This window comes from Copadichromis virginalis, linkage group LG13 (genome assembly GCF_057382275.1).
Source record: "Copadichromis virginalis isolate Kocher_CV1m ecotype Utaka linkage group LG13, C_Virginalis_male_GT1.1, whole genome shotgun sequence".
In the NCBI taxonomy this organism is placed as follows: Eukaryota; Metazoa; Chordata; class Actinopteri; order Cichliformes; family Cichlidae; genus Copadichromis; species Copadichromis virginalis.
Window position 1 is genome coordinate 32,394,294 of NC_140630.1, and position 18,137 is coordinate 32,412,430.

Genomic DNA, 18,137 nt, shown 5'->3' on the forward strand with positions numbered 1-18,137 from the left:
CCACACCCAGTTTCACACCTTGGCTCAGGCGATTAGAGGATCATTAGGGGGTCCTTTTGTCCCTCTGTGGGGGGAAACTCCCACTAGGTTTATATCTGGGACTCTCCACCATTTGACCTTAGAACTGAAGAAGCTTCTCGGATGAGAGGTGAAACGTCTTCAAGCAACTTAAAGAAGTCCAGACGCTTTGCTTTGCAAGCTCCTTTGACTACGTTTACGATGACCTGGATGACTGAGAACCTTCACAGACATATCAGACTGATTCCAGACAGATATGCACAAGAAGGAGGAAAAAAAAAAAGAAAAAGAGTCCTGATCTTAATTTTACATATTCAGTCACAAAAGAAATATTGTAAATTTTGAAAATCATATCTGTCATGTGACTTGAATTATATTAAAATTTAATATACCGCTCATTTTTAATTGATGTTTGCTGCAGGGATTGCATTTGCTTCATTCCACTTTGAAAAGATTCAACAAAATAAGCAATTTTCCCAAACCTTTGTGTGCAGTTGTTTTACTGCTCAAACTCCTTATTTAGCTTCCTATTCGTACAGGTTTTGGGCCCCACTATAGTCGAAAGAGTCTAGGTTTTAAAGGGTTTATACATGAAGTACTGCACTTTTTTGGTCAACACATCCATTCCATTTGTAAGAACATTTGTATCCTTAGAGATGTGCTTTCAGCTGCTTCACAGTGTCGTACTATATTTCTTACTATTTCTGTGCAATGAAAACTAGCACCACAAATTCTCTCATCATGTTTATTCATATTTAAAGTAAAGCTAAGATATGCTGAAGAATGGAGCCCTCGTTAATCAAATGCTTTCCTTTTGATGGATCAAAACCCGACAGTACTTTTTAACATTCATAATTTCATTAATGTTGACAAGATCTCCAACATCACCGGCTGAAATGGAGCCTCAAAACATGACAGAACCTCCGGTGTTTTACAGATGGCTGCAGACACTCACTGCTGGATCTCTCTCTGAACATATTGTTAATGGACTGAACCAAAATTCTTACATTTGGATTCATCACTCCATAACACCCGTTGCCCCTGATTTTCAGTCCAGATCACATGTAATTGGGAGGATAAATGGCCTGTTCTCCAATGGTCCACCTAGAGTGACTCTCATAAGTGAACAAAAGACATAAGTGAACAGTACACTTGCTTGGCACCCACTATAACTATTTTTTCCCAGTAACACTACTACTACTGATAAAAATAACAAGTTTAATATTTTTTGCATGTGAGAGTGTCAATTCTTGATTATTCATATCAAAGATAAATTACTGTACAAAAACAGTTTCATGTGAACTGGGCACTGATGACAGGGCATTTTAACAGTGTTCAGGCTGGCCTGAAGGACACTACTCAGGCTCTGAACATGGCAGCACACAAACACATCCCAAGCACCAGATCCACAGAGGCAGGAGTCTACCATAGCCAACAGATGTGCAGACTGTGCCCTGGAGACTGCTCAACACATAGTAGCAGCATGTAAGAACCAAGCTGGGCCCATATACAGAGTGCCACAACAGAGTACAGGAAATGTATGTATGTACGTAAATGGTAAATGGACTGGTTCTTAAATAGCACTTTACACAACTTCCTCCATTGGCACAAGCATTTTTTTCTGTGCTTGAGTGCTTTCCATTTTTTATTCACACTCCAATTGATGCATTTGGGAGCAACTTGGGGTTACCCAAGAATATTTGACATGTAGACTAGTACCCAGGGATTGTACCACCAACCTTGCAATTAGTAGATGACCTGCTCTACGTCCTACGCTACAGCCACGTTATATACATACATATATACAAACTTTCTTTTTTCTCCCAGGGATTTTTTCATCACTTTGTACTGTTATTAAAAACAGCATTAACGTGCAACAGTGGAGGTCAGGAAGAGAAAACTGCTTACAGAATTGCTAATAAAGTAAATCAGAAACCACAGTGATGGTGATTCTACCATACAGCCATACCTGAACAATATGACTTTAATGTAAGAACCAGCAGAAGAAAACGTTATGGTCTGATGCATTTTTGGTCCTAGAGTTACTGAGCTGAAACAGAAATTTATGCTTCTCAACATATCAGTGATGGACCGAAGAATATGTTCGATAAAACAGCAGCAAATTTTGGAAACATACTTTGTAAGACCTGGAATACTGAAGATGGAAGAGAATAATGATCTTAAACAATAGGTTTCACCTTGATCCTCACATCGTTCAAACGAAACATCACTGAATATCTGTGGAAAGACCTTAGAAGTACAGGCACACAAGGAGCTCCAATTTCTTATCAGCCAGTGCTAGCAAAGAGGATGGACCAAAATCCTCCAAACAGGACCTGAAAGAGTCTCAGAGGTGCTTCACGAACCATTTGCAAGCTAGTTGCCAAACTTGGTATTATTAATTGTTGAGCACACAAGGTGTGTTGCTCAGATAAGATGTAGGCAGTATCAGGTTCTATATCAGGGGTCTTAAACTCCAGTCCTCGAAGGCTGGAGGCCTGAAACTTTTCCATGTGTCCCTGTTGCAACACATCTAAATACAATTAAGTCATTAGGAAGACTCTATCGAACTTGAGTGCATGCTGAGGTGGCCATTCAGCTATTTGATTCATGTTACAGCAGCTCATGAGTGAATGAACATAGTGCAATAAAGTACTTTTAGAAGTAGATTTTTCCAAACACTTACATTTACTAGAGTGGGGTTAGGGGTTGCCACTTCAGCATGCACTCAAGTTCTATACTCTTGCCAATGACCTAATTTTCCCAGGGGTTGCACCATAGCTTTATAGCACATACAGCAGGGAGTTGTGCACCCCTGGCGTAGGTGCTATTAAGAGCTGGACTTGCCCAGATCACCACAGAGCAGTGTCAAAACCAGCCAGTAACATAAGCTACACCCTTGCATGTGCTGCAGTCAGTTCTTCTTTTTTCCATTTGATTTTTCAAACTTCTCTCTTCAATGACTTTTCAGTCAAACTCATCAACAAGTCTGCATACCAACCTGTAATTGTTAACTAAATTAGGCAAAGATACCCTAGTAGAGAAGAACTGGAGGTTTCATTTGAAAATTCTTCTCTAAATTCCTGCTTTTTGGATCTCAGCCCAGGTTTTCCTGAGTAAGCTACTCAAATCCCCAAGTTTTCATAAAATGTTCTGAGAATCTCAGTCTCCCTGTTCGACATGGTCTCCAGTTGTTTTCCCCCAACACGCTTTCTAAATCAGGCGCTGGGAAATACAGAGGAAAAAAAAAAAAAGCATTCAGTCAGTCACATACTTTCAAGCTCCATTTAATGTCCTAGCAAAAGGAGAATGTGACTGCCCTAAAGAGTGAGTAAAATAGAAAGTGCATTTTTTGTTCACTGGAGTTCAACATAAAAAAGATCAAAGAAGTTTCTTTTATGTCAATGGAGCAGAATATTCTTAATTTTGTAGAAATAGCAAAAGAAATCAGTAAAATCAGTTGGGAGCATTTGGTGGTATGGTGTAGATCAAAGGCACATCACAGCTTTGTATCTCACTGGGGATTGTTGCACACGCACAGAAAACACACATACACATGCAAAAGCCTTCAAAGTACATTGCCCCTGTGGCTCTGACGCAGTCTTGCTGTGATCTACAGTCATGTCGATGGAAAGCGGTCATGGAGGAGTTCTGAGAGGCAACAAATGTTTATCCAGAGCATGGTGCTTTTAATTTGGAGCCTGTAAAAGTGATAACATAGCATTTAAGAATGTCCATCTGAACCTTATTCAAGTGGATATGATCCTAGAGAACGCAGACGAGCATGAGCAGAGGGGCTTTTTTAAAAATCTCGGATTGTGTTACCTGTGTGTGCGTTTTTTTGTGTTTTTTTAGGATCCTTAAAGACCAGTACATCCTTGGTTACAACTGTTCTTGCTCTAACAGTCCAAAAAAAAAAAAGGAAACGAACATTCAGTAAACATTCTTCTCTTAAGGTAGTTCCCTTATATAATCTGTAATCTTCCTCTGCCGTGTATACATAAACAAGTTTAATAACATACCAATCAGTGGTTATTTCACAATTGGAAAAAGCACAAAATGTTTACACTCCTTTACAGGTAAATAAAAGTTTCTGTCAACTCTTTAATAAAGGCGTAGCATAGATCAGAGTTCCTCTTGTCGCCTTCGCGTCCCCTCGTTCTCTGCTATTCTAGTTAGACCTTTACATACAAATATGGACAAAGTGATGGCTCGTGCTCTGAAGCCACCAAGTCTATGAAAGAGGAGGAAGATGATAAGGAAGAGGAGGGTAAGGGCTGGAGATGCTGGAAGGGTAAGGAAGGGGGCAGGTGGGAAGGGCTCATAGCTGGCCCTCACTGCAGTGGCTGTCCTGACTGCCACCGGGCTTTTCTGTGTCCTGACTGGGTAGCTCTTTGAGGATGAGGGCGCTGCTCTTCTCTGTAAACTCATCACCGTCGGGCTCCAGTCCGTCAGGGCAGGGCAGCTTCAGGAGCTCCTCTCTGAGCTGAGCTGTGTGTCTCTGCACAAGAGATGAATTAGTGTTAGAATCCTGGTTACTTCTTTGGCCTTAATTTGTTTTCCCACGTCTCACGTGAAGAGTTCAAAGGTGGCTAGTGTAACAATTTTGAAACCATTTGGGACTAAATTTAACAGCGAAACAAACCCGAACAACAAATCGTGACATTCCTATTTACGTTGAAAGAGGACAATGATGAAAAAATGATACCCGAGTCTTGGTACTGAAAATATTGAGAAGGAGACTTTTCCAATAAACTGCCACTAAAGTTGTACACCAGGGAGGGACCAATGTTCTAATGGGTTTTTGCCATGCTAGTATCTGTGGGGACACAGAAAACTGCAGTACCACTCCTTACGGCATCAGCTGCTCTGAGTTGGTGCTAGTTGGCTAACATGGTAAATATCTGCAAATCAGTATTTTCAAGTGGGCTGAGACTGTGCCTCTCATTGTTAAACATCTGTCTTAGTTTCTGGAAAGGTTAAGTACCACCAGACACTATCAACAGACTCCTTCTCTAACCATCTGGGTGGGCAAACAAACATTTAACCTGCTGAACAGTTTTTAAAAACTATGTTCACATCAGAGTTTTTTGCTGCCATTTTGCTTTCACTTGGAAACAAATAACTCGCATCTTTCAACAGACAAATATTTTTGTGTTTAGGGAAAGCTGGGTATTCTTGTCATCGTGAAAATGACAAACTCATTACCACCACTGACGGGCCTGAAGTCAGGCCATTATGCTCCAGCTGGCGCACCGGAGCAGCAGACGGCTCAGAATGGGGTTTCGGGAAGCAGATTTCAAGATATTACTATAATTCTGTGGTGGTTATAGCAAAAATACCACAGAGGAAGAACAGCAAATGCAAATGCAAATGCAAATGCAAAAAAAAAAAAAAAAAAACGAGCAACAGCTTTACTTGTGTCAATGATGAAGTGGATTGCTCACGCCAAGTAAAAGATAAGCATAATGACCCGTTTATGCTCACTGCTGTCACCACATTACAATTGCTGGTCTGCAGCATGATCTGCTGTCATTTCGACTTGCCATGGACCTTTTATAACTACCTCTTGTAACTTGTGGCACATAGAGTGAATGGGCTGGGGAGGCAAAAGTGTGATTTGGCTGGTCCTTTCTGTTATTTTAGTGATATATCAAATCGGAGCTCAGAGATTCACAAAATACAGAGTGGGAGATGCTTTGTCTGAGCTATGACACCCAGACCAAGTGTGCAGCAAGTCTGGCTGGAGTGAATCTGATCACCGTGAACTAAGCTCCATGTACATTTTATAGTTTACATGTCTGCGAGTCAGCTAGGGTCCACTTGGGTCTGACTTACATAAATTTTGTCTTTAGAAATTGAGCAATCGTCTCTGAACCGGCCAGTGTTTCTGTGACCGCAGAGAATTTAGATTATATTGCACCAACTCCACACGGGTACTTAAAGCAGACTTCAACTGCCTATATTAGTAACAAGTACCCATGCTTTGTGTCACCACCTGTCCGTGACCTCAACAGAGTATAATCCCGGTTTAACAGTCATTATGGCAGAAAACAAGTTGCGAAGGAAAAATAGTAATTGTTACAGCAGTACAGGAAACAGTATTCAACAAAGGAGGAAGCCACAGCAATAGAGAAGGACAAATAAAGACAAAGAAATGTGAAAAAAGGAAACAAAAATGAGTGGAAATGCACAAAAAGCATGATCAATGACTGTAGTAAGGACTTTATTACTTTCGAATATCTTTTAAAATCTATTTCACTACAAAGAAGCTCTGACTTGTGTCCTCTCTGCAGCAGGGGCTAAGCTATAGAATCAACAAGTACATAAATGATAAGCAGCTCAAAACATATTTGTAACACTGCCCCTAAACAAAGCTTTAACATATAGATGTATCTGTAAATCTAAACAATACATAATGCCAATTCAATATCAGTCAGTTTTCAGATAACAGTGTATTAGTGTTGCTGTAACCTTTCTTTTCTTGCTATACTACAAAATAAAGGCAGAAAATGAAGCAGAACCTGTCATTTTCAGCCATGGAAGCTTCTTATTAAATAGAGCTCATTGTTATTTAGAGAAAGGACTTGTTATGTGCAGCCTCAGTTTGCGGGTGGGGGTTACAGTGTTACTTTGTGTGTGTTAGAAACTCCTGTTTGTCTCAAAAGGAAGTCAGGTGGGGACAGGAATTAGGCCGGCCGAGTCCCTGTCCCCTGCAGGTAGCTCACGCGACATGCAGGAGAGCGCTTACATGCACTGCTGCTGGCTAGCTAACTCTGTAAAGCTTCATATCTGAAACACAAGGCCTGGCATCATCCAACAGAGTGTGAAGTCAGTGTACAACAGCAAAAAAGTGGTCAAAAAAATCTGTAACCAGGATGTTTGTCAGTCTCTTATTATATCAGGATTCTCCTTCTGAATGTAAAGTCACAAAATCATACTGTTCCTTGATCGACCCTAGATTTCAGGGGAGCGCAAAAGGAAGTGTATATATGTGGCGGACATATTGTCATCATGATGTACGGAGAAACTCAAGCATACAATTGAAGTGAAAGTGAAGATCTTTATCATTTTAAACATTTTGAGGTTTGGGTGTTTATTAGCAGCAATTTCCTCACTGACATCATTGCTGTTCTGCTGGATTATCATGTTCTGATAGGTCACTTGCCAAAGTTTGCAGTGTTAAAAGGTGAACTAAACCAAAGTGGATGAGACTAAATTCAGTAACTGACAGCAAAATTAAACAAATATTGTATTAAACGTCAACACACTTCAGGATTCACATAAAAAGAGCTGGCCATCCACAAATTAAAGAGCTGCTGCTCTTCCACTAGTCTGCATATCCAAGCGCCCTTGGGACACTTAAAGGCATGGAATAAAGTCTTGCATGGATGGATTATAGTAGAAACGATAGATGTTTTGAGTACCCAAAGTAGAAAAGAACTATGTAAGTACTGGCAATATCTTTACCTTTAAAGCAGCAGCATGATGGGACATGGTGCGGCCGACCCTCTTGTCGCTGCTGTACTGCTGGATGTCAGCGATCCACTCCTCACACTGAGACATGATCTCTGTTCTCTTCAGGTAGAAGTGTTTATGGATCACCTGCAAACACACAACAACACCATTTATTCAAAAGAGAATAAACTTTGTTATGAAACTGTCACTGGCTCTGCCGTGTATGTTTACAGAAACATTAAAAACATTTAGCACATTAAGAAATAAAAAACAAACAAACAAACAGGACTCCAACCTACTGATAGCTACCCAGGTTCTAACACATAACTGAAACAACGCATTCCTCCACAAACGAGGCACACTCTAGTCTCAAGAGTCAGGCTGATATTATTTGTGCAACACTGCTTGATGTCAGCCATCTACACCCAAGTCTCTTGCTTCCCTGCCCCTACAGTCAACTTCCTAGCAACAGTCGCCATGGCTGTGCTATCAGTATGCAGGGAGTGCGGTGCTAGATGTGTCTGTAGCTGCTATTTGTTGCTATTGGAGGGAGGGGATGAGTTATCATGGTGGCTGCTGATTTGCTGTTTATTAGAAACAAAAAGCAGAACAGGCAGCAGAGGGGGTTTAGGGAATGCTTTAATCCATCTTTCCTTTCTACAACTCCCTCCTCTCCATCTCAATTCCATCTTTTCCGCTCAAATGGTATAACTTTAGTATTTCTTCTCTTATCTGTTTTAGGCAAACCAAATACCAAATATCAAGAATATTGTTGGAAAATGTATATATTCCATATAGATACAATTTCTAATAGTTTTCTAATCAAGTACTTTCTAATAGTACTTCACCCTATTTTTGATGCAGATAATGTACTTTGCCATAATTTAGTGATTCTTTTTAAAATTGTAAATTTAACATATGCTGTAATATTATACATCTACACAAGCATACTTCACAGGCATTCTCTTTGTCCTCAACAGACACACATCAATGTTTTAACATCCAACCCCATGTTAACTACACCTGACAACCTGCTGCTCCATAATTCAAGCATGTACTCTATAAATAGTAAGTCACAACACTGGACTCTCAAACATTCTTGTGCCAAAAATCAAATATTACCTATGCCATTAGAACTTTTACATTTACACAGCTCAACAAAATTGGTGGTAGGAGAGTGACGACAGTATTACCTCCAAAACCACAATATGCAGATTTTTACTGGTTTACTGGTTATGTGGTGAATGAGATGCTATCAATATGAACTCCATGCAAATAAACACCGCACAAGCTTTAAATATTCAAGACATTTGTAGATGGGAGATTATAGTTTTCTCACAAGGTCACAAAAAAACATTTCCCATTGAATATGTTCAAATGATTCTCACCCAGTGTTCACTGTCTTTATTGGCTAACTGACTAAAATGTCCAGAGTATGAGCTACTGTGATTCAGCCCCATGATAAGAAATATAATGTTCTTGGTAGAAGAAACCCTAAATTAATAGATTGTGCTGTCTCAGTCACTAACAACATTTTTTGGTAAGATAAGTATACTATTAGTACAAATACACCAACTGCTGGCAAGGAGGTCTACAGCACGCAGGCAACTTTCTCAACTAAGCAAATCAATTGTTTCCATAAAATCAAATGTAGAGAGAATTTTTCAGAGACTCTGGCTCAAGCAGTATTTGATTGACATGCTGAGCTCATATGGTAATCACAGCTTTAGAAGACATTTTCTGTGATGAGGAGGCAGCAGTGTTCAAAACAAGGCCAAGATGCTTGATACATGCAAGAAGCTGATGACAGGGCTGGAGAATAGTGGAGCTGTTTCTAGCTTAGTCAGAACAGCAAACGTGGATACAGTGAGGCAAAAAAGTATTTAGTCAGCCACCGATTGTGCAAGTTCCCCCACCTAAAATGATGACAGAGGTCAGTAATTTGCACCAGAGGTACACTTCAACTGTGAGAGACAGAATGTGAAAAAAAATCCATGAATCCACATGGTAGGATTTGTAAAGAATTTATTCGTAAATCAGGGTGGAAAATAAGTATTTGGTCAATAACAAAAATACAACTCAATACTTTGTAACATAACCTTTGTTGGCAATAACAGAGGTCAAACGTTTACTATAGGTCTTTACCAGGTTTGCACACACAGTAGCTGGTATTTTGGCCCATTCCTCCATGCAGATCTTCTCGAGAGCAGTGATGTTTTGGGGCTGTCGCCGAGCAACACGGACTTTCAACTCCCGCCACAGATTTTCTATGGGGTTGAGGTCTGGAGACTGGCTAGGCCACTCCAGGACTTTCAAATGCTTCTTACGGAGCCACTCCTTTGTTGCCCGGGCGGTGTGTTTTGGATCATTGTCATGTTGGAAGACCCAGCCTCGTTTCATCTTCAAAGTTCTCACTGATGGAAAGAGGTTTTGGCTCAAAATCTCACGATACATGGCCCCATTCATTCTGTCCTTAACACGGATCAGTCGTCCTGTCCCCTTGGCAGAAAAACAGCCCCATAGCATGATGTTTCCACCCCCATGCTTCACAGTAGGTATGGTGTTCTTGGGATGCAACTCAGTATTCTTCTTCCTCCCAACACGACGAGTTGAGTTTATACCAAAAAGTTCTACTTTGGTTTCATCTGACCACATGACATTCTCCCAATCCTCTGCTGTATCATCCATGTGCTCTCTGGCAAACTTCAGACGGGCCTGGACATGCACTGGCTTCAGCAGCGGAACACGTCTGGCACTGCGGGATTTGATTCCCTGCCGTTGTAGTGTGTTACTGATGGTGACCTTTGTTACTTTGGTCCCAGCTCTCTGCAGGTCATTCACCAGGTCCCCCCGTGTGGTTCTGGGATCTTTGCTCACCGTTCTCATGATCATTTTGACCCCACGGGATGAGATCTTGCGTGGAGCCCCAGATCGAGGGAGATTATCAGTGGTCTTGTATGTCTTCCATTTTCTGATGATTGCTCCCACAGTTGATTTTTTCACACCAAGCTGCTTGCCTATTGTAGATTCACTCTTCCCAGTCTGGTGCAGGTCTACAATACTTTTCCTGGTGTCCTTCGAAAGCTCTTTGGTCTTGGCCATGGCGGAGTTTGGAGTCTGACTGTTTGAGGCTGTGGACAGGTGTCTTTTATACAGATGATGAGTTCAAACAGGTGCCATTCATACAGGTAACGAGTGGGGGACAGAAAAGCTTCTTACAGAAGACGTTACAGGTCTGTGAGAGCCAGAGATTTTCCTTGTTTGAGGTGACCAAATACTTATTTTCCACCCTGATTTACGAATAAATTCTTTACAAATCCTACCATGTGGATTCATGGATTTTTTTTTCCACATTCTGTCTCTCACAGTTGAAGTGTACCTCTGGTGCAAATTACTGACCTCTGTCATCATTTTAAGTGGGGGAACTTGCACAATCGGTGGCTGACTAAATACTTTTCTGCCCCACTGTATGTAGCAATATGTAGGCTTCTGATGAATCTGTAGGGCAAACACCACAACACTTCACATGCATGTGAAATATATCGCTACTATTTAGACAAAAATAATGCAACAAGGAAGGTTTCCAGTAATTATATCTGTGCTCAACCATGAAGGCAGTTGATTGTGAGGATTCCTCTCATCCCACTCATCAAAGTGTCACCTTCCTATGTCAGGAATCTAGGTGCTGAAGGTTATCCTGTACGAGAAATGACATGTTGTACTTAGGCAAGTTAGAGACGCGACAGAATCTGTCTCAAGACAGATCAGCTGAGCTGCAGCTGAGACCACCGTGTCAGAATACACTACTGCATCTTCAGCACCAAAGAGGAGTTTTACAAGGTCGCTAGTCAATGACTGACACGAGTCTCGCTCTTCATTTCACATATGGTTGTCCTCTTTTCACATAAATGGACTCGACTCCCTGCTCAAATGAGCATTCCTCCCTGTTCAGAATGTGCACATCATCACTGAAACAATGACCACTGGCCTGTAAGGTGTAAACAGATTATGGTACGCTTGCGTGGTGAGGTAGCTCATCTGAGTTGTGCCACCTGCTTAGCCAGAGGTTGTTTGGTTCCTGCATGTTTAATTCACTATATTACTTTGTGCTGGAGCACCAGATCCTTGGGTTGGACTAAAGTTTGGTGATGTGTGCTTTAGGGTTTAAAAGCCACAGAGATGTGTTTTGAAGAGAAAAAAAAAAGACATCCCAATATTCCTGACACATAAGGGATCGCTAATAGTCTTGGTTTAGGCAGTGGTTGTCGTTCTCCTGTCCTGGATTGCCTGGATTATTTTTAGGTATCGTCATAGCTGTGACAAAGGTGGAATAACAACCTTTACTCAGGGCTTTTTTGATAAGATATTCTTCTGTTAGCCTGGGGATAGTGTTAACTCTGTGTTGTAGCATTCTGATAAATCCCAGTTTGTGCTTCAATGCATGAGAGTCAAACCTCCAGTCAACCAGCTGGAACACTCTGTGTCAATGTCTGCCTCAGCTGAGGACATGAAGGTGCTAAAAGGCCAGTGGTGAGAAAAGCACATGGGAGTACCTCACCAAGCTTCATTAAATTTCCTTGCGCCTAACGTGTGTTATTGCTCAGCTGGGTGGCATTGTCAAGTCCTACTTATGTCTCCTCAATATCTTTTGCTCCAATACTCCATTTCACCTACTAGATGTCACAGATTCATTTTTTACATTTAATTTGAGCATTTACTTCTGTATAAAGGCCAGAGGGGTTTCTACTGTTTCGCCTTTAAATGTCACTAGAATACAAGCAACATTGATTGTGGATACATGCCAATTATGTCCTGCAACATAATTTCCTGATTTCCTGGGACTCTGTGAAGAACATGGAGAGGAAAGGCAGTTGGTCATAGTGATATACCTGTGCAGGAATGAAGAGGTCTAGGAACAAAAGGCAGAAGATTTTTTAAACCATACTGTTTAACAATTTTGGAGACTGAGAAGATACCTGTGGAATGGAGAAGAAGTATGATGATGCTGACTTTCAAGAATGAGGGTGATGTGCAGAGTTGTAGTAACTAGAATGATAAAATTGATGAGCCATACCAAGAAGGTATGGGAAAGAGTTGGTGAAGCTAGGTTGAGAAGATAAGTAACAACTGGTGAGCAAAAGTATGGCTTCATGCAGAGAACACGTTAAACATGGTATTTGAGAGTTTTGATGGAGAAGTACAGAGAAGGTGGAAGTAAACAGAATGTCAGAAGGGGTTGCACTGGGTCTGTGGAAAGAATGCCAAGAGAGGAACTTGGGGATTACATCAGAGATGGGTCTCCTCTTGTTTGCAGTGATGATAAATGAGGTCTGCCTGAGCAGAGTGTCTGTGGACAATTATGTTTGCAGATGACATTGTGATCTGTAGTGGACATAGGGAGCAAGTGCATGAGACCCTAGAGAGGAATGAAAGTCAGCAGAAACACAACAGAATACACTGTGAATAAGTGTCAGGGGTGATTTGTGACAGGAGGACAGACTGTAGTGAGACCTACATGGTCTATGGCTTAGAAACCGTGGCACTAACAAAAAGACAGGAGGCCAAGCTGGAGGTGGCAGAAGTGAAGAGCCTAAGATTTCCATCTGGAGTGACCAGGATGTACAAGATTAAAGATGAGCATATCAGAGGCATATCAGGTTGAGTGTGTTGGAGACAAAGCCAAGGGTGAGATTATAGTGATGGTTTGGACATGTATAGACGAGAGACTGTGGATATACTGGACAAAGGATGTAGAAGACAGAGCTGCGAGCAGGAAGAAAAGAGGAATGTATGGATTATTGTATTGTAGGAGGACATTCAGAGGGTTGATGTGACAGAGGATGTTGTCAGGTATAAAAATAAATAAACAAACAAACATAACAACAACAAAAAAACATCATTGATTTTATACAGTACAGTTTTCTAAAAGTCAAATCTTTGGGCATGTTTGCTGGATGACTGTGTACATAAGCATTTCCATAGTCATAAGTGTTACTTTATGTGAGTACAAGGTATTTTCTGTCTTTCTGGCCATTTGATTAAAAAAAAAAAAAGATGAGTACTGGGTACTGGTACAGCTCACCCAGTTGAGAAGACGACTCATTTACTAAAATGCCGGTGAAGGGTCCCACGTTGGTCTTTTTGGCATGTCTTCTACTCTCTTTCCTGTGCACTCTCAAACCGAAACATGTTTTTCTTGTAGCAGATGTATTCTATGGTAATGTTACTCAAATTGGGCTTGAACAACTTTTTCTAAATTAAAATTTCAATATGACAAAGAGTTTTGTAAACCTGCACTGAGTCTATTAACAATGTGAAACTTCAAACCAGGGTGATGCTGACTCCACCAGATATGCCACAGGTAATTAACATTAATTTAGCAAGTTAGTCAAACCAATCAGTGGTCGTTGTTATGCCTACTGCATACTGATTAGTGGTGTAATATTCATCTAGAGGGTCTGCCAGATTAAGCCATTACAATCCAAATAGCCTTAAGTGGTAGGATGGTAATAAAACCCTCCAACACTAAGCTTGTACTTAAAACCTACACTCTGAAGATGGAACACATCTTTTATGGAAGAAACATATGGAATAAACTACTTGGTTAGAAAGCTTTAGCTCGTGCATGTTGTTAAGAAATGCCTGAAAATCTTCTTTTTATTGTTATAAATTCTAATGATAAAAGAAGAAGAAAGAACAACGTCAAAAGAATATTAGGCAATTGAAGCATATTGGAAACACCTGAATGAAAATGACAAGGAACATATGATGGATACAATCTCAATAGATCCAACTGATGGCAGTATAAATTATTTGAGATGTTGAATTTGAAGATTGTATTTCTGCCAGAGAAATGGCTAGTGTGTCCCAAAGCTTGCCACTTCTATACAATTTTTTGGCACCTGGCAAGTGTGACTTCACACACAGTGACACTCTTGACAGAGCAGAGGGCACAAGGGATGGATGGAATTGGTTTACTGTGTGGTATGTAATTTTTGTATGATGCATTAACAGGCAGAATGTGTGATTTCTCAACTCATACTGCTCAGGTTAATGGACCCGCCAAACGATGAATAAACACCAAGCCTCTGGTCTGTCCAATGATGTCCAATTATCCTGAACATTTACCAAAGGAGAGAAATGCATCTTTAAAGCTGAAAGCTCATTGCTAGCTCTAATCATTCTTACTAGAAGGGCATTCAGAGGATGTCCTTTTAACATCAACAACAAAATGTAATGTGTTCTCTCTTCATCATGCTCTGCCTCTCTAAACCATTTAGTGAAATTGGTCCAGGTATTTTTTTAAAAACAAATTCAACTGGAGACAATTTGGCTTTTACTCGAATGAAGAAATTCTGAATATGTTTAATGCATTTTTTGTATGAACTTCAACTTGAATATACAGGTCAGGGACATTTCTAACAGTTTTCATTCTTTATAAAGCAGAAAAAAAGCACAAACATCATTTCTGAATTTCTTATATTTCTTCTCCTGAGACGGGAAAATAAAACAGGATTCCAATCCTAACATTCTGAACAGATTGTTCATTATCAGTATCGTTATGTCCATCCCATTCATGACTAACATTTATTCCACATTTCCTCAAGCAAGAAATTTTTATGTTAGTAAAGTATAAGGTAAAATGTGTGGTCGCCTGCCATATATTTATTTAGATTTGTTCCATTTAGTCTGTTTTTCTCATGTAGTGTCATCATGATGATGGGATTTTTTTCCTTTTCTCCCTCTGTTCATTTCTCCCTTTCTCATTTTCATCTCTAAAGCACTCCTCTTCCTTCATTTTGCTTTCCTGACATTTCTGAATGAGCCTGCTTTGGATGAGCAGGTTGAAAGATTGTTATCCTCCCCTGCACTGTCTGTCTCACCACAGGCCATTTAAAACATTGCAAGGAAATCAAAAAACTGTGAGGGAGAGAGGGGGGAGGAGAGGCAGGCCCACCTCCAGATGCTGCGATCCACCAAGAAATTCTTGTGAAAGGAATTTATTTACTTATTTGTTTTTAAATGGCTCTTGGGGAAGAGAGGTTTTGTTTTCGGTTTTCAAATGTGATGCTGAGAGGCATGTAACCAATCTACTACGAGGATGAATCATCCAAAATGTTGTATTGACTACAGAAGTATAAAGGAAAAATAAGACTTAGTATAAAAATACATAATAATAAATAGAAGCACGAGATCAAAAAGTAAATTAAGCTGTCTGGGTTAAAGTAGTTGCTCAGTACATTGATGTGAATACCAGGGTTAATACTCAAACTGAGTCCAAGTCTACAAACGTTAAGGGGCCTGGGTCTGGGGAGAAATCTTTGGATCTGGTGTCAGCCAGCAGTTTTCACGTTATTCAATATTAGCGGCTAGAACTGGGTTCAGGGTAGAGTTAGGTTTTGAGAATTAGTTGTGATTTTTAGCTTGGTGTTAAAAACAAGAAAATATGACAACTGATCATCCAAACAACATCAAAGTCGACACTCACCTGGGTCCAGTTTTTGTGTTGTTTTCTACCAGAAGGATTTTTTTTTTTTTTAAAAGCAAATTGAAGAACAAGGTTTAAGTGTAAAAAACAATGGTCCCTACCTCTTTAAAGCATGGAGAAGGGTTGCGCATTTGCTCCAGCATGGCCCACTTGACAGTGGCCTGTCGGATGTTGCCGTCGTATTCCCGAGAGCTCTGGGTGCCACTGGGAGTTCCTCTAGATCGTTCATACCCTGGCTCATTGAAGTAAGGCTCAGCCACCAGGATAAGGGACTGCACTGACACTAGCACCTGGTTTGCAAATTAAAGGAAATATGGGAAAAATGGAAAATGTGATTCAGGATTTCAATTGCAGGCATTAATAATAATAATAATAATAATAATAATAATAATAATAATAACAACAATAACAGTAATAATAGCTTAGTGCAGCTTCCAGATAAGCTAGGAAGAAAAAAAACCAAAAAACAAACAAACACATTTTAAGACTTACAACCAAGTTGGGTATAATCCTGATACACTGACAAAATGAGCCTGAAATCCCCTCAGTGTCCTCAACATATGAATTGATCTTGGCAATGGTGTACACTTAAGAGTCTGACAAAAGCAAGGGATGTTTTGGCCCCATAAAAATACAGCCTTCAATATATCTTTATTAACAGCTCCATTAATGCCTCGGCCTGTCTCAAGGAGACTAAGGACATCTTCCTGCATTGCTCTGTCTGTTCCAAGCCACTACATAACCAACAATGACGATGTTGTGATTGGAGGCCTGCCTGCTGGCCTGAGCCACTGTGGAGCTGGATGAACTTGAAAATGCTCCATCAAGTTGATACCAATGACCTTCAATTGATACAGTCTGCTCCTCTTAAACTGGGCTGCCTAATTTCAGAGCCAAAATCCACTCCAGATGATGACCACTTTATTCGAGCCAACTCCGGTCTCCTTTTTCAACATAATTTCCAATATTGATCACACATTAGAATCAAAAGACATCATCCATTCATCGATTCATTCTCTTCCACTTATCTTTGTCTCAGTCAAATAATGATCTGAGGGATGTGTTAACATTTCATGTTTAGGGACATATGTATTTATCCATAGACAATGTAGCAGACTGAATTTAACACAAGAAATTACAAGAGTAAGATAATTATTTAGCTTGAAATAAACAAAATCTAGGCTTCAGCAAAGTCCAGACAACTGTACTGACACACACACTGTAATAACATGGGAATGGTTGGTGATATTAAAGTCCTGTTTGTGGCACATTAGTATATGTGAGGGGGCAAACTCCTCAAGATGGGTGGTGACCATGGTGGCCATTTAGAAGTCGGCCATCTTGGATCTTGGAGCGGATCGAAATTGTGTTGATATCTGGTGAACGCAGTAACCGGGTCATTGCAGCAGATTTCAATGCAAGACACCCTACGAGACCATCCATCTCCCACGATCCCTCCAAGACTGTTGGAACAACAAAAGTGATGGTTTGGTGTGGGTCCATTCTTCATCAATGGAAACCTCAAGGCCACTGGATATTTGAAATCGCTACATGATGATGTGTTTCCCTCTTTATGCACTGAAGCTGGCACGTTCCCTGAGTTTTTCCAGCAAGATGGTGCACCACCACATTATGGGTGCCAGGTCCGAGCATTCCTAGATGAACAGTTTCCTGGAAAGTGGATTGGTCGTCGTGGGCCAGTTGAATGGCCCCCAAGGTCTCCCGATCTGACCCCCTTAGACTTTTATCTTTGGGGTCATCTGAAGGCAATTGTCTTGTCTATGGTGTGAAGATACGAGATGTGCAGCATCTGAAACTACAGATACTGGATGCCTGTGCTGGCATTTCTCCTGCGGTGTTGCTATCAGTGTGTGACGAGTGGGAGAAGAGGGTTGCATTGACAATCCAACACAATGGGCAGCACATTGAACACATTTTATGAGTGGTCAGAAACTTGTAAATAACTCATGAAAGAATAAAGTTACATTGAAACCAAGCACACCATTGTTTTTCTTGTGACGTTACCAATAAGTTTGATGTGTCACATGGCCCTCTTCCTATTGAAAAAAAAAGGTTGTATCCAAGATGGCCGACTTCTAAATGGCCACCATGGTCACCACCCATCTTGAGGAGTTTGCCCCCTCACATATACTAATGTGCCACAAACAGGACT

At 40.6% G+C, this 18,137-nt stretch overlaps 1 protein-coding gene across 3 annotated transcripts in view; it reads right to left on the reverse strand.

Annotated features, from left to right (window-relative positions):
* Positions 1 to 3,289: 3,289 nt before the first annotated feature.
* The window catches only part of birc6 (baculoviral IAP repeat containing 6), a 137,084-nt gene continuing 122,236 nt past the window's right edge, over positions 3,290 to 18,137 (reverse strand). For all 3 annotated transcript variants that reach the window (XM_085478496.1, XM_085478497.1, XM_085478495.1), the window contains exons 71-73: positions 16,066 to 16,254; positions 7,489 to 7,623; positions 3,290 to 4,519 (exon numbers count right to left, since the gene is read on the reverse strand). In XM_085478496.1, the coding sequence (XP_085334622.1) occupies positions 4,340 to 4,519; positions 7,489 to 7,623; positions 16,066 to 16,254 (504 nt within the window). In that variant the 3' untranslated portion in view covers positions 3,290 to 4,339. The remainder of the gene's footprint in view (positions 4,520 to 7,488; positions 7,624 to 16,065; positions 16,255 to 18,137) is intronic.